We start from the raw sequence: 16,874 nt of genomic DNA, 5'->3' as shown, positions 1-16,874 counted from the left end.
TTAATTGTATGGTTCTTACAAGAGACCTTTATCAAAGATTCTGTGTATGCTCTTATTTTTTGTTTGCTTGTTTTATAACCCTTACAGCTTTTAGCTTAGTGCCTTGAACAAAACGGACATCAGTAACTATTAAATTGAATCAAAACTACAGAAGCAAATACCCAACTAGATCTACAGTATAACTTCTCAGTCTCCCAGTATACCTAATGCTCTTAGCTCCTTTTTCTTTCCCTACCAGAATCTCCAGAACCTGAGCCATCATTTCAGGACCCTCAGGTTTTTCCTGGAGTGATAGACAATTAGGGGGATCTTTGTATTTCTCTGAATTCCTCTGCTTCCAATTGTATAACACAGACTGTATTTGATACTGTGTTGAGTGAATAAAAATTACAAAGAGTGGCTCAGCTTCTGGAAGTAATTGTATCTTTAGCTAAGCAGCCCCAGGATGTGCATTAATATACCATCTGAGGTATATCTTTGTAAGTTAAACAAGAGACAGAGAAATTGGCACATGGTGACTAGTTTTAGCTTCAGTCCCTGAAGTTAATTGAATTTGTTTTGTATACAGTATGGTGACTAGAACAGTCCTCATGTCTTGATGAGACCTCCTCTATTACTATTTGAGACCCAGTGAATGTAGAAAAGGGACAGTTTCTTTTAAGTGTTTCTTTTTGCTCCTTTGCAAAGAAGGGTTGTGCTAACCAGGTAGTGAAAGGAAGTGAAAGCTAACTGATCCAACCTGAGGAGCTTTATGCCAGAATTGCCCCTGTAGCAGTTCTCTTGCATTTTGGGTATGCCAGTTCTTTTTGCAGGATATTGTCTCATATATTGCAGGACATTTAATATTCTTTTCCCCAACCACTAATGCCATTCAAGCCTTCAAATCATAGTCAGAAAATGCACCTACCTATTTCCAAGTGCCCCTTACACAGCTAATACTACCTCTGTTTGAGAACCACTAGCAGAAAGAAAATATTTATAACCCTTACTTCTAAAATATCCTATTCTGGCAGTCATCTGGGACAAGATTAAACCCTGCCTTTCAGTCCAGTCAAAACTTAATTAGACATAGTTCTTATTCTTAATCTCCGAGTAGGTTTAATAGCTTAAAAAAAAAAAACGGAGATTACAATCTCAAAGTACACAGAAACCTGTCTTTTTAAAATCTCTTTAGCCATTAAGAATTCACTTTCAATATTCAGGCAATTATTTGTTTGAAAACTCATTGCTTTTTGCTGAGTTAAAGTAATTATAGGTTTTAAAATCCGCAAAACAATTATATAATGTTTATTTTAAAAACGTTAAGGTGCATGTAAATGATCTGCCCTGCATTAATGAGGTTGGATACCCCTATGAAGAGAGGGAAGTGAAAAAAACATGTAAGCAGCCTTGGTATTGTCTGTTGAATTAAATTTCTTTTAAGAAACCAGAAGCAAAAATGGCATTATTATGCTTTGATAAAGTTGGGTAGTTGGTACCCAGGTGTTTTGTTTTTTTCTCTTTAAATATTTGAAATTTTCACAGCCTTAATTAATTTCAAAGCTGTTATTGTAAGGCTTTATCTATTATAGATTAACTACAAATTGAAACTAAGTAAGGTTTCATAATGCCAGTGTTCTAATTAAGAAACATTTTTTGAATTTTAGCTTCTTTGCTGTGTATAATCATTCTTTTGTGTCTTTATACCTGTTTTCCCTTTATACAACCTGTTTCCACTTCCTTTGTGCAGGTTTTCCCCCTTTCTGATATTATCTTCAACTCCTATACATAGAAAACGCCTGAAAACAAAACTGAAAAGTTCTTTTTAGCAATGTTTTTAGTTTGGAATAAGTCAGAAGTATAGTCGTAAGCATTCTGTCCATTTCCTTTGGTAATGTTTAATCATTCTATGAATTTTTCCAAATCTAGCCTAGCATATTGCAAATACTTGTCACCTTACAGAGTCAAAGAATGTTAAGAAAACCAGTTAACTCTGCTTTTTGGTAACTTATTTATAATTCTTTGAGTTACTTTAAAACCAAGATTCTTATCTTGCAGAATTCTATATTTTCTCCTTTTTAGAGCATGGTTAAGTACTATTTTCAGTTTCTACATGGGGTTTGATTTTGATTACTTTATGATTTAAAATATTTATAAGGGAGACCCAGATTTTACAATGTTTTTATACAGTGAAATTTTATGTTCTTACTCTACAACATTTTCAAAGTATTCTTGTACATCCCACTCAACTAACTACTCACAGTTGAGGTTACAAAGAATTATTGATTTATACCTTAAATTTCAGGAGAAAATATGTCAAACACGTGATAGATTACTTTTCTCTTTTGAATTTGATTTGATTGGCCTACCTGCTAATGTTGCTATTAATCTTCTCTTCCTTAGGCAATAAGCAACAAGGACCAGCACAGCATATCATATACCTTATCTCGGGCACAGACAGTGGTGGTTGAATATACTCATGACAGCAACACTGATATGTTTCAGGTATTATAACATCTGGATTTTTTTTCTTAAAAAAAAAAAAAGTCGAAAACCTATTGTCAGTGACTTTTGCTGTGGTCAGATTCATAATTATCATATTTTAATCATGTATTTCACTAAAATATGTATTTCTAAATCTCATATATAGAAGTCAGCATAGCATGATTAAAAAATGGGCCCTGGTAAACATTACTTAGCCACTCTATGCCTCAGTTTCCTCCTGTGAAGTTCAGGTAATAGAGCTTCTTCCCTCATATGACATTTAGGAGGCTTAGATGTGTTAGTACGTGTAAAGTGCTCAAAGCTGGGCCAACTATTAATAATAGTAGTTATAATAATAGTTTAGTTAGCTATTATCCCAAAAAAGGAAGCAAGAAATATCCTGCACATATTTACAACTGGTTTTTGCCACTATTTTCCACCTTCCTCTCTAGGTAGCAAAATGTATAGGCAGTTTCTAATTGTCTATATTATGTTTGTGATCAAACCTGTTTTTCAACTCATATTTGCTCCAAGTTACTAATGCATAAAACTTTTTTTTCCCTCTCATTTTTGTACCAATCAAGTACTGATGTTTTTATATACTTGATAGAACAATCAAACCCAAAGATGTAAACAAAATCCATGATGTCTTCTCCCTTATTTGGTTTTGTAAAGTCCTGGACTGTTTGAAAACAAATAGAGCATAAAGTACCTGATAATGTTACTCTTTACAATTACTGTCCCAGTGACTTTTTTCAATTTTTCTTTATTTTGCAAGATTGAACAGGAAAAGTCCTGGAGATGTCTTTAATTATAATCAATAGCAAAATATTTTATTGAAGTCACTTGTTCTCCTCTAGCCCTTCTAGGAGAATACTGAACTTTTTAGTGTAGTGTCTCTATAGTAGTTAATATCAGAATATGGATATATATTTATGTCTTTCTTGCTTTTGCCAAAAGAATTTTAAAATAAATAACACCCTTAATGAAGTTGAAGGTTGGGATCTTAATGAGAACCTAACAAAAGCTTTAGGATGATTTTCTACATTTTAGTTCACTAACAACCGGATAAAATAAATATGCTTAATTAGTTTTTTAAAAAATCAAGATGCTACTTAGATGTTTGATTCCAGACTAGAACTTTAGTTTCAGAAAATATCTTGAATTCGTTTATTTACCCCTTATTTTTTGTCATTAAAGTTACTGAAATCTTGTGAATTAAAGGTTATGAAATTAGTAGGGCAGAATTGAAATTAAAACAGGCATTCTTGATATTGAACTCGAGTTGGAAGAGGCAAGTCCAGTCTCAAAATGGAGGTAAAACCACCGCCCGGTCACCCCCAACCTGACTCCGGCCATCGCCGCCACCGCCCGGGGGAGGAGAGCCATGATCCAAAGGAACCCGAGCAGTTGAGAAAACTGTTTATTGGTGGTTTGAGCTTTGAAACTACGAATGATAGTTTAAGAGAACATTTTGAAAAATGGGGCAGGCACACTTACAGATTGTGTGGTAATGAGAGACCCCCAAACAAGACGTTCCAGGGGTTTTGGTTTTGTGACTTACTCTTGTGTTGAAGAGGTGGTGGATGCAGCAATGTGTGCCCGACCACACAAGGTTGATGGGCTTGTAGTGGAACCAAAGAGAGCTGTTTCTGGAGAGGATTCTGTAAAGCCTGGTCCCCATCTAACAGTGAAGAAAATTTTTATTGGTGGTATTAAAGAAGATACAGAATAATATAATTTGAGAGACTACTTTGAAAAGTATGGCAAAATTGAAACCATAGAAGTTATGGAAGACCAACAGAGTGGAAAAAAGAGAGGATTTGCTTTTGTAACTTTTGATGATCATGATACAGTTGATAAAATTGTTGTTCAGAAATACCACACTATTAATGGGCATAATTGTGAAGTGAAAAAGGCCCTTTCTAAACAAGAGAATGCAGTCTGCTGGATCGCAAAGAGGTCATGGAGGCGGATCTGGCAACTTCATGGGTCGTGGAGGAAACTTTGGAGGTGGTGGTAATTTTGGCCGTGGTAGAAACTTTGGTGGAAGAGGAGGCTATGATGGTGGAGGTGGTGGCAGCAGAGGTAGTTATGGAGGAGGTGATGGTGGATATAATGGATTTGGAGGTGATGGTGGCAACTACGGTGGTGGTTCTGGTTATAGTAGTAGAGGAGGCTATGGTGGTGGTGGACCAGGATATGGAAACCAAGGAGGCGGATATGGTGGTGGTGGTGGTAGAGGATACGATGGTTACAATGAAGGAGAAAATTTTGGAGGTAACTATGGTGGTGCTGGGAACTATAATGATTTTGGAAATTATAGTGGACAACAGCAATCAAATTATGGACCCATGAAAGGGGGCAGTTTTGGTGGAAGAAGCTCGGGCAGTCCCTATGGTGGTGGTTATGGATCTGGTGGTGGAAGTGGTGGATATGGTAGCAGAAGATGAACCTTCCTAAAAAAATTTCAGAAGAAAAGGGCTACAGTTCTTAGCAGGAGAGAGAGCAAGGAATTGTCAGGAAAGCTGCAGGTTACTTTGAGACAGTCGTCCCAAATGCATTAGAGGAACTGTAAAAATCTGCCACAGGAGGAACGATGATCCATAGTCAGAAAAGTTACTGCAGCTTAAACAGGAAACCCTTCTTGTTCAGGACTGTCATAGCCACAGTTTGCAAAAAGTGCAGCTATTGATTAATGCAATGTAGTGTCAATTAGATGTACATTCCTGAGGTCTTTTATCTGTTGTAGCTTTGTCTTTTTCTTTTCATTACATCAGGTATATTGCCCTGTAAATTGTGGTAGTGGTACCAGGAATAAAAAATTAAGGAATTTTTAACTTAAAAAAAAATAACAGGCATTCTTGGGGATCCCTGGGTGGCTCAGCGATTTAGCGTCTACCTTCAGCCCAGGGCATTATCCTGGAGTCCCAGGATCAAGTACCGCATCGGGATCCCTGCATGGAGCCTGCTTCTCCCTCTGCCCCTCTCTCTCTCTCTCTCTCTCTCTCTGTTTCTCATGAATAAATAAATAAATAAAATCTTTAAAAAAAAAAACAGGCATTCTGAATTATAGAACAGTGTCTTTACTATCTTATGAAGGTTCCTTAGATAAGTTGCAGCATTTTCAGTTTTTTCCTTTTCATAAAGGAAAGTTTTTCCTAAATTGTAGTCTTGATACTCCTTCTACAAAGCATCACACTGATGGAAAATCCAAACATTTCTACATCAAAAAATTGGAGATATATCGGAAACTACCCTGATAAATTAGCCAGTCTTTGAGGAACTGATTTTATAGTCATTCTGGGATTGCCTGCCTTCCTTCCAAACTGAACATTTATTGTTCAGTTCATTAGCTATTTAAACTCCAACTCTCTGCATTTGGTTGACACTATGAAGTAAATAAAAGAGACATTATAATTTGGTTATATTCATAGGTGTTACACTGGCAATCTAAATGTGAAGTACAAGTTTCTGATTGGGTTGAAGAGGATGAGGGAAGATGTCACCGTAGTGACTTTTTATCCAGACTTTTCTTCTTTTTTTTTTTGTCATCCAAGTGAGTATGATTTTGTCAGTCTAGCCAGTAGAGAGGCATTCTGACAAAAGAGATCACAAAGTACACAGTGGTGTAGTAGAAGATTTACGGGCTGCTTGGGGTTAGAATATACTTTTCATGTGAATGGCAATGATAGGAAACTAAGCTGGATCGGTAGGAAGCAAATTGTGAAGTCAATTTCTAATTATTATAGAAATAAGAAACTAAGAAGTTTGGATAGTCTGTGAGGAAGGAACCATTAGGGTTTTTAATGAGAGTGGGAGGGAATGACATGAGCTCTATATTTTTAAAGCTAATTGTAGCAGTTAGAGGAAGAATTGTTAAAATTTATCTTAACACAGTTACATTTTGGCACCTTGATCATGATCACGTAGGCTTTTTCTCTTAATGGATACTTAAGGTTTCTTCCTTCTTACCTATCTTAACCAATATTGCTTTGATATCTTAAATCTCTAAGACTCAGCTCAAGTATCAGCTCTTCTGGAACAATCTCTCCTCCCAATTAAGTGCCACTTCTGAATATCTTGATTCTAAATATCAATCCTCAATCCATTCCTGGGCCTGCATTTTTTGGATCTAAAAGAACCTTTTATTTTTAGAAATATTTTTAGTTTCAAAAGTTTCTGAGACCATTTTCTTTAGATGTTATCTTAAAAAGCAGGAAAAGGGACATCCAGTCTTAAGTTTGTTAACTAACCAGTTTTCTTCTAAAACCATCCAAATAAGAAAGACATGCTTGATGATAGGACAAAAATGCTAAAAGGATTTTCTCCAAAAGTGTGTGGTAATGAGGAATTCTTAAGACTCAGCTATGCAAAGAATGTCTTTGAAGTGTCATCATCTTTGTAGAGGGTCAGTGTTTTTTTCTAAATATCTACTTCAGTTTTATATTACTTTATAACAAATATATGAATGAACTCAGTTTTATTTTTTTTATTTTATTTTTTTATTTTTATTTATTTATGATAGGCACACAGTGAGAGAGAGAGAGGCAGAGACACAGGCAGAGGGAGAAGCAGGCTCCATGCACCGGGAGCCCGACGTGGGATTCGATCCCAGGTCTCCAGGATCGCGCCCTGGGCCAAAGGCAGGCGCTAAACCACTGCGCCACCCAGGGATCCCTGAACTCAGTTTTAAATGTTTACTTTAAAATCCTGTGACACTCTCCTCTATTCCAGATTTCCTTTTTTCTTTCATTTTTAAATGTTTACTTTAAAACCCTAAGACAGGGCAGCCCAGGTGGTTCAGCGGTATAGTGGCACCTTCAGCCCAGGGTGTAATCCTGGAGACCCAGGATCCAGTCCCACATCAGGCTCCCTGCATGGAGCCTGCTTATCCCTCTGCCTGTGTCTCTACTTCTGTGTGTGTGTGTATGTCTCTCATGAATAAATGATTAAAATCTTTTAAAAAAATAAAATAAAACCCCAAGACAATCAGTTCTGTCATCTATTTCTATTTTTCCTCTCAACTTTCATCTTTCAAAATGAAAATTAGTTTATTTTCTAGCTGGTACCTCTGAAGATGTTTTAATTTACTGACCCATATATCAAAACTCTTATCTGGGAACCTTGTCTCTAAAATAATGGCCAAGAAACAGGAAGAAAATAAAAAGGACATCCAGGTATATAAAATAAAGGCCACATAAGCCATGTACTAAAATTCCTTTTCTTTGCTCCCTGGAGAATCCTTTAGGATCTTACCAAGAACCTTTTGAAATACTATTCTTTGAAGTCTATTTTTTTTTTAATTATTTCTCAACCCCTAGCAGAATAATAGTGGCTGATTAGAGGAGGGGTATGCTGCTAGAGCCAAATATGTCTAATAGCAAGAAATGAGAGTTGACCACTTGACAGAAAACACACAAAAATATCTATAAAGTATGCATAAGGCCTCAAAGCAAAGCTATATAAGCCCATAATGTAAGGATCAACATTCTTGTACACCTTTTTTTTTTTTTAATTTTTTTTTTATTTTTTATTTATTTATGATAGAGAGAGAGAGAGAGAGAGAGAAAGAGAGGCAGAGACACAGGCAGAGGGAGAAGCAGGCTCCATGCACCGGGAGCCCGACGTGGGATTCGATCCCGGGTCTCCAGGATCGCGCCCTGGGCCAAAGGCAGGCGCCAAACCGCTGCGCCACCCAGGGATCCCTCTTGTACACCTTTATAGCACCTGAAACATCACTGCATTCAGTATAATATAAATGGTATTTATAGTTCAATGTCTTGGAGTCATCATAAATGATTTACTTGTGTGTTCACTATATTCTGTTGAAGAAGGTAGAGTAATACATGGTAGGCATATTTCCCTCCAAAGGGGTTAAAATTAAAGTCTCCAGCCATCTAGAAATCTCAGCCATGCTAAACTCTGCATTCCCTGAGCGTTTCATATATTCTGGATGGTAAGTTCCCACTTCTATGCTCTAAATGATTATCATGTCAGAACAAGTATGACAGATTAGGTTTCCAGGGTGTAGATGCTCTCAGAGTTAAGTATAAGTTTGAGCTTTAGAAATTTCAGAGGCTTACTGATTTCACCTTCTTGTATCTTTCTTGAATGGATTTTTCCATTGTGTTCCTTCCAGTAGGTTTATAGACATTTCTTTTTTCCTTTAGATTGGTCGGTCGACTGAAAGTCCCATTGATTTTGTAGTAACTGACACAGTTCCTGGAAGCCAAAGTAATTCTGATACACAGTCAGTGCAAAGCACTATATCAAGATTTGCCTGTAGAATCATATGTGAACGGAATCCCCCCTTTACAGCACGGATTTATGCTGCAGGATTTGACTCATCAAAAAACATCTTTCTTGGGGTAAAAAGCTTTTTTCCTAAATGATGCATTATATTATAACCACTTCTGTTTCCAAATTACAAAAAGAAATGGAAGCTCACTATTCTAATTGCTACTAGGAGAAGGCTGCCAAATGGAAGACGTCAGATGGGCAGATGGATGGTTTAACCACTAATGGCGTTCTTGTTATGCATCCACGTAATGGGTTCACAGAAGACTCCAAGCCTGGAATATGGAGAGAAATATCAGTGTGTGGAAATGTATTTAGCCTGCGGGAAACCAGATCAGCTCAGCAGAGAGGAAAAATGGTAAGTATTGAGATGGAGCTTCTTATTTAGCTACAGTAAACACATAGGATAGGTTGGACTGAATGCATTATCTATTTCCAAAAACTCTTAAAATCTCTTGCTGACATAGAGTACTTAAGGCTATCGAACACTGACAACTAAAAATTAAACTAGAGGATAATATCTTAATGTTTCAATCAAGACACTTTAAAAATTTGTTCTTTCATATTATGTTAATATATTTTAAAACCTAAGCTTTCCTAAATTAAATAGCACTGTGTATTTTCTATTTATATCTCTTTGACCGTGTTGTATATTGGAAATATTAGACTTACTGAGTAGCTAGATGTTTTAGTCATAAACTATCTTCACTGTAAAGTTAAAAAGATACATGTTCCTATTCAGTATTTTATCTTTGATTTTCAAACTTACATTTTTCATGACTGCCATTCTTATATTTAGTAACAATCATAGGAAATCTCAATTCTTGAGTAAGGAGCATGTAAGACCAAAACTCTCATGTAAAAATTGAAAACAAAATGGTGAATGTGTTTTTCGATTCTTATTTCCTCTAGGTGGAAATTGAAACCAATCAGTTACAAGATGGCTCATTAATTGACCTCTGCGGTGCAACATTGCTGTGGCGTACTGCAGAAGGCCTTTCCCACACTCCTACAGTGAAGCATTTAGAAGCTTTAAGACAGGAAATCAATGCAGCACGACCTCAGTGCCCTGTAGGGTTCAACACACTAGCATTTCCTAGTATGAAGAGGAAAGATGTTGTCGATGAAAAACAGCCATGGGTATACCTAAACTGCGGCCATGTGCATGGCTATCATAACTGGGGAAACAAAGAAGAACGTGATGGAAAAGATCGTGAATGTCCCATGTGTAGGTCTATTGGTCCCTATGTCCCTCTGTGGCTTGGATGTGAAGCTGGATTTTATGTGGACGCCGGCCCTCCAACCCATGCATTCAGCCCATGTGGGCATGTGTGTTCAGAAAAGACAACTGCCTATTGGTCCCAGATCCCGCTTCCTCATGGTACTCATACTTTTCATGCAGCCTGCCCCTTTTGTGCACATCAGTTGGCTGGTGAACAAGGCTACATCAGACTTATTTTCCAAGGACCTCTAGACTAACAGACAGTTGTCCTCCAGGACTACATTATAAATTTATAAGCTAAGTGAGTTGGGTTTTCCAACCTGTTGTCCATGTCACAGTTTCTCTGCTCTGGTCATTTGCATTAAGATGAAGAATTTTTTTAAACATTTATAATAAATAGTAACAATTTCTGATCAGAAAATCTGGGAAACTCAAGAAAAAGAATTTCTGAAAGTACCAGACTTATGAATTCTGAGTTTTGAAAATATATTTTGAGGATAAAAAGACATAGTCTAATTTGTTGCCTTCCTTTTAGTGTTTTTGAATCACCCATCCTCAGTGTTGAAAAATTGTTTTATATAACTGAGGGTACTGTTGGTTCAAACTATGTTAGTTTACAGTTTGTTGCAAACATTGTAAAATACAGCAACATGTATATTAACTTTTTTCTATTTATCTTTATTATAGAAAATATCTTAGAATGTTCTTGATAGAGTAGCATGGTAACGATGGTGTCACACTCTCGGTGTGAACGGTAGTTTAGTGAGCATAGCTCAAGGATTTGCAAGCTTAGAAAGGACAAGACAGCCTCTCTCCCCACCCTCTTCTAAATATGGAATTTGGTAAATTAGAATACTTTGTAAAACCAAATTCATATTAATTATTGTGTAAGAGCTGTTTGTTTTTAACCACATTGAATATAATCAGGAAAGTTTTTTTCTTAATGTTTCTCTCAAGTGTAGTATATAACAAAACTTAATGCTAAAAACATTTTATATGCTCCTTTGAATATGCAATTTAATCTAGATTATCTATTTTTCTCCCATGATAACTAATCTGTTTTTAGTATCAGCAACATTTGGCAAGTTTATTTTTTAGATATAAACTGTGGTTCATCTGTTCACTGTTTCTAGAAAAAAAAAATCATTCTCATGAGAAAAAGCATACATTAACAAGGAAGAGAGTGACTTGATTTGCTTTTATAAAAAGAAATAATTAATTGATTATTCTGCGTGTGGTCTTATCCAGGCATTAAGAAATCTAGAGAGATATAAAGGGTTCAATGACAATAGTGCCCCCCCCTTTTTTAACCTAGCAGACCCGCCTTAACTTTGTGGGCTTTGAATCCTAAAGAGAGTTGCCACCGTGTGACTCAAGAGAATGTTTGGTTGGCAGATGAGCACCAGTGACAGCCGAGTAGAACATACCTGCATGGTATGTTTGTTCTCTAATTCCAATAAGTTCTTCACTTAAAGAAGCAAGAAAACGTTTCTTCACTCCCTCCCTGCCCTTTTTTTTTTTTTAAATGCACCACAAGGGAAGTATAGACAGTTGCACTACATCAAACCCTTTGTGACACTTGTAGAAATCAGTACACTTTTAGACTAGAGAGAATCTTTTTTTTTTTAATCTTTTGATTTGTTTTCCTTTAGTTCAAAAGTTGTGTTATAATTGCCTCTAGCAAATTTTCGTATGTGGTAGTATAGCTTTAATTTATCGTAACTATTACTATGCTGTTCTGAATTTTCTTTTGGTTTAAAAAAAAAATCTGTTGCTTAGAAGCCATGAACTATTTTACTTTAATTCAACTTGTCAAAATTTCCTTGTTTTTAAAATGATCATTTGGGTTCACTCAGGAAATGCATGTCAGGAAACCTGTATTATAAGTTTACTAGTTGTGATGTATCAGTAACTGCTGTTACCCCCTTTTCAAAGAAATATAATTGATTTTGAAGTTTTCTAGATAGTCACATGCTTTGTGACTAATGCAAGGAAATCAAGTCCTGTGTTGTACTTGTTCTAGTCATTTCTATTCAGGCTATATATTGTAGCTAATTTTTATTTGCAATTAATTTATTCAAACTAAGTAAATACTTTTCAAAATAGTTACTTGAATTTGTCTCTGTGAATTCGTTTTTGCATAACTGAGAATGGGAAACCAGAAATGAAAACTTGGGGACAAATCTACCCCCCCCACTTCACAAATACTCACTTGAAATAGATGAAGAATTTGTATTTAATGTAACACTTTAAATCTCTGGTTCTCTTGGGAAAGCATCTCTTATTAATAAGGAACTTTGTTCAGTGGTTGAATAATTAAAGCTTTAGTTAAGTCCTACTAGAGATTTGGCTTTTTGCAAGTTGAATACTAGACTCTTTAAATAGTGCTTCGGTGACCGTAAAAGGTTCATGTTCTTCCCAAAGTGCCTGAATTCCCTCCTCCCAACTGTGAAAAGTCTGGTTCATTTTCTGTCAAAATTTAAGTTTTGAAAACTCAGGTAATTTAAGTGATGAGGTGTTTTTTTATCCAAGCATTTTGAATATTGGTTCTGTCATTTTGCTAATACCTAATAGAACACTTAGTTACTCAGTGGTATTAAGGGGGGATATCAGTATTCTGGTCAAGGAGAAAAAGTTCTATTTAGGTCTCCCAAATATACTCAAAAGAAAGATAATATTTATGGCTTAACTCTTTTATCAAAGTGATCTTACTTATCTAAATGTTCCTTAATTTATGTTAGGGAATTTTCCTTCATCTAACATGTTAGGGTCATGAAGTGAGACAGGGTAAATATCCAGAAGGAGAAATCCTTTTCCAGGCTATCATCTTGAAGCTATAATTGCTTACTTCCATCATTTTAAAAATATTCTGGTACATGTAAAATGGGATAGGAACATGTAATAATGAAAAAAAGGAATATGTAATAATGTAAATAAATATATAATTACATCTAACATGAATACTCCTACTCTTCCCTCAGGATACGTCAAGAACCATGTGTGATGCATGATCTTCTGACACGTAGACTGAGTGAGTGAGGGCACTAGTGAAAATCCATCCATTGTTTCTTAGAATTATATTTACCTTATAAATTTAAACACTTCGGCCCCTCATCCTAATGGATCATCTTGTGCCATCCCACTTTAGGGACACTGGCTAAAAGATCTATGATCCATTCTTTTGTGTTTATGATCCAAGCATTAACCCTGTAGCGTGTAGCAAATGAGATCACCAAAATACTGCTTACTGAACTATATTATTCTGTCTCCCACTTCCACTTTCATAAATATGTATACTTTAAGACCATGCCCTCAAATTTTATCTATGCATTATTTCAACAGATATTTCAATACCTGCTCTGCACCAAACCACTTTGGGTGATTTAACAGGAAAAAGAATCCCTGCCTTCTTGGGGCTTATGTTTTAGTGGGGAAGATAGAAATGAGTAAGAAAATAAAAGATACAGCTTGATGGGTAGTGAACAGTGCTGAAGGGACAAATAAAGGAGATACAAAATGCCATGGGTGATGTGTGTGGAATGTTTGCGATATTAAAGGGGGGAGGGCAAGGGAAAGCTGCACTTAGGAGGAGAACATTTAGGCAAAGGGAGTAGCAATTGCAAGAGTCTTAAAGTAAAAGTATGCTTGGAATATTTCCGTAATAGAATGGAAGCGTAGCTATGTAGTATAAGAGGGAGGAGTAATAGGTATGGCCAAAGAGGTAAAGGGATGAAACTAGACCATGGACTGCCTCCTGAGGCTTGGCTTTTATCCTGAGTGAGATGGGGGCTATAGGGAGGATTTTGAGTAGGAAAGTGACATGATCCAACTTAGGTTTTAGTTGATGCAAACAGACTGAAGTGATAATGAGGAAACCAGTTAGACCATAGCAGTAACTCTGGAAAGAAATGATGGTGGCATAGATCAAAGTGGTGGCAGTGGAGCAGGTTTGAAAAGTGACCGGAATCTGGGTATATTTGAAGGCAAAGCTGACAATATTTGCTGGCAGATCAGATATAGGGTATGAAAGGAGAGGAATTAGTAATGACTTCGCCCAATTAGCCTGGACAACTGGAAAAATAGAATTGCTGTTTAGAATGGAGATTATGAGAAGAAAAGGGGGGAGGAGGGGCGTACTGCTTATAGAATCAGGAAAACCTTGGACATCAGTTTGAGACTCCATTAGACAAGGTATTTGCCAAAGGTGAACTGTCGCTGCCTTTTTTTAAACCTGCTTTCAAAGTTCTTAACCACCATGAACAAAGTTCTCCATACATGCTATGTTAGCTTAGAAACAAAAAGTGTTTCTCCTAATTAATGGCAAACTTCCTTTCATTAAATAGAGTTGGGACACCTCTCACATTTCTCTCTTTGCTTTGGCTGCCCTTTGAGGAAATGTGGTTCTGTTTTCAACTATAGTAACTTCCTTTAGCCAATAATTTCTGATACAGTTTTTCTTCCTCTTCATGTACATCTTTTTGTGTAGCTCTTCCTTTAAAAAAAAAAACGTATTTGAATCTTAATATTTTGCTGCTTCAAATTTTTTCTGGCAGTGGCAAAGCACAAGTTGTGTTTTGTTTTTAAAAATCTTTTGAGGGGATCCCTGGGTGGCGCAGCGGTTTGGCGCCTGCCTTTGGCCCAGGGCGCGATCCTGGAGACCCAGGATCGAATCCCACATCGGGCTCCCGGTGCATGGAGCCTGCTTTTCCCTCTACCTATGTCTCTGCCTCTCTCTCTCTGTGTGTGTGTGTGACTATCATAAATAAATAAAAATTTTAAAAAAAATCTTTTGAAAAAAAATCTTTTTTAATATTCTTGGGGATCCCTGGGTGGCTCAGCAGTTTAGCACCTGCCTTCGGCCCAGGGTGTGATCCTGGAGTCCGGGATCAAGTCCCACATTGGGCTCCCTGCATGGAGCCTGCTTCTCCCTCTCTTTGTGTCTCTGCCTCTCTCTCCCCCACCCCTGTGTTTCTCATGAATAAATAAATAAAATGTTTAATAAAAAATCTTTTGAATATTCAGATGTTTACAGAAAACACAGAGTTCTTGAACCTATAAGCCCAGATTTCAGTATCCAGCCTCCCTTAAAGAAATATGCCTGTATTTGATAATATTGTCAGCAGAAAATGGAGTAAATAAGATCAGATTCTTCCTAGTAATTGTAAAGCATCACATCCATTTAAACATTCTGTTAGACAATATGATGGGAATGCTTGTCTGTTTAGGTTGACATTAGATTGTAAACTCAGCTATGTATGTGATAGTTAAGCCACAGCATAAAATAAATTCCTCACGACTAACATTTGAGTATTTAGAACAGGCACTGTTCTAAATGCACAATTTTAAGTATATTATTTAAAGCCGAAAACAGTTCTGTGAGGTAGGAATTCTTATCTACATTTAATGACAAAACTAGGTACAGTATTATCTAGTAACTTGCCCAAGGTTCACATGGCTCATGACTACAGGAGGTAGAATTTGAACCTTGGAAGTCTTGCTCTATTTCTGTGTATGCAGCCACCATATTTGCTCCCTGCCCCTTTTTTGTTGAGTGGGATTTGAAGTCTATTTCTTTCATAGTTTTTAAAAAATGATTTAAGGTAGCTAACCAAAATTATAAATAAGATTAAAACATCAGTAGCAAAGTTTTTAAAAAGAAAGCAACGAAAAAAAGGTTTGGTATTATAACAAAGTCAGAACCAGAAGTGGTGTGAGTACATGAATGGATTTAATGAAGACCTACAAATTTGCTAAACGTGAGTCACAAATCAATTTAGCACAAAGGTGTTTAGCAGGTTATTCAATAAGGGGAGCGGGATCAGCTATAAGATACAGGCAGCTGCTTAGAAGGTAGCAAATTTGATGATGGAGAAACATAATCATTTCTAGTCCTGCAACCAGAGAAATGCACATCCAGGAAATAGTGCCATTCCTTCATATTGGTAGACTCACGCAGTATATTGTCTTTATGTGACTGGCTTTTTTCACTGACATAATGTCCTTAAGGTTTCATTCATCCATGTTGCATATTGCAAAAATTTTCGTTTTTTAAGGCTGAATTGTATTCCAGAGTATGTATATACCATGTTTTCTTTACCAATTCACCTGTTGGACTTTGATGTTGTTTACACATTGTGGCTCTTGTGAATAATGCCTCAATGAACATGGGAGTGCTAATATCTCTTCAAAATCCTGATTTCAGTTCTTTTGGGTAACTACCCAGAAATGGGATTGCTGGATCAAATGGTAGTTACATTTTTAATTTCTTGAGGAATTCTTTTTTATTTTTTATTTTCCATAGTGGCTGCACCATTTTGCATTCCTACGAACAGTGTGCAAGGGTTCCAATGTCTCTACATCCTTGCCAACACTTTATTGTCTTTAGTTTTTGGAAAATAGCCAACCTGACAGATGTGAAATGACATCTCACTGTGTTTTGATTTGGATTTCCCTGATGATTAGTGACATTGAACATATTTTATATACCTGTTGGCCATTTGTATATCTTAAGAGAAATAGCTATTCAAGTCCTTAGCCCATTTTTTAGTCGACTTATTAGGTTTTGTTTTGTGGGGGGGTTTTATTATTATTATTATTATTATTATTATTATTATTACTATTGAGTCATATGAGTGTCTTCTGTGTTATGGAAATTAAGCCCTTATCAGATATGGTTTGCAAATAAAGTCTCCCATTCCACAGGTTGCCTTTTCATTCTGTTGTTTCCTTTCCTATGCAAAAACTTTTCAGTTTGATATAGTCCCACTTACTCATTTTTGCTTTTGTTGCCTGTGCTTTTGGTATCCTATCTGCTCATTCCCTGCTTTAATGATAGAACCCACTGAAGGAATTCTTTCCCTAGTTAAGCTGTCATGGTGCCTGGCACATG

General features: G+C 36.4%; 1 protein-coding gene and 1 pseudogene across 5 annotated transcripts in view; both read left to right on the top strand.

The window, feature by feature from the left end:
- PELI1 (pellino E3 ubiquitin protein ligase 1) overlaps positions 1–12,094 on the top strand; it is a 58,980-nt gene extending 46,886 nt beyond the window's left edge. For all 5 annotated transcript variants that reach the window (XM_055328055.1, XM_055328056.1, XM_055328057.1 and 2 more), the window contains exons 4-7: positions 2,383–2,484; positions 8,637–8,834; positions 8,933–9,121; positions 9,676–12,094. In XM_055328055.1, coding sequence (XP_055184030.1) covers positions 2,383–2,484; positions 8,637–8,834; positions 8,933–9,121; positions 9,676–10,242 — 1,056 coding nt within the window. In that variant the 3' untranslated portion in view covers positions 10,243–12,094. The remainder of the gene's footprint in view (positions 1–2,382; positions 2,485–8,636; positions 8,835–8,932; positions 9,122–9,675) is intronic.
- On the top strand, positions 2,517–7,963 carry LOC129511421 (heterogeneous nuclear ribonucleoprotein A3-like; annotated as a pseudogene).
- Positions 12,095–16,874: the final 4,780 nt, after the last annotated feature.

The sequence above is a fragment of the Nyctereutes procyonoides genome, unplaced genomic scaffold (genome assembly GCF_905146905.1).
Source record: "Nyctereutes procyonoides isolate TBG_1078 unplaced genomic scaffold, NYPRO_anot_genome, whole genome shotgun sequence".
Lineage (NCBI taxonomy): Eukaryota > Metazoa > Chordata > Mammalia > Carnivora > Canidae > Nyctereutes > Nyctereutes procyonoides.
The sequence above is the reverse complement of the archived record's forward strand: the minus strand, read 5'-3'. Positions and strand labels throughout refer to the sequence as shown.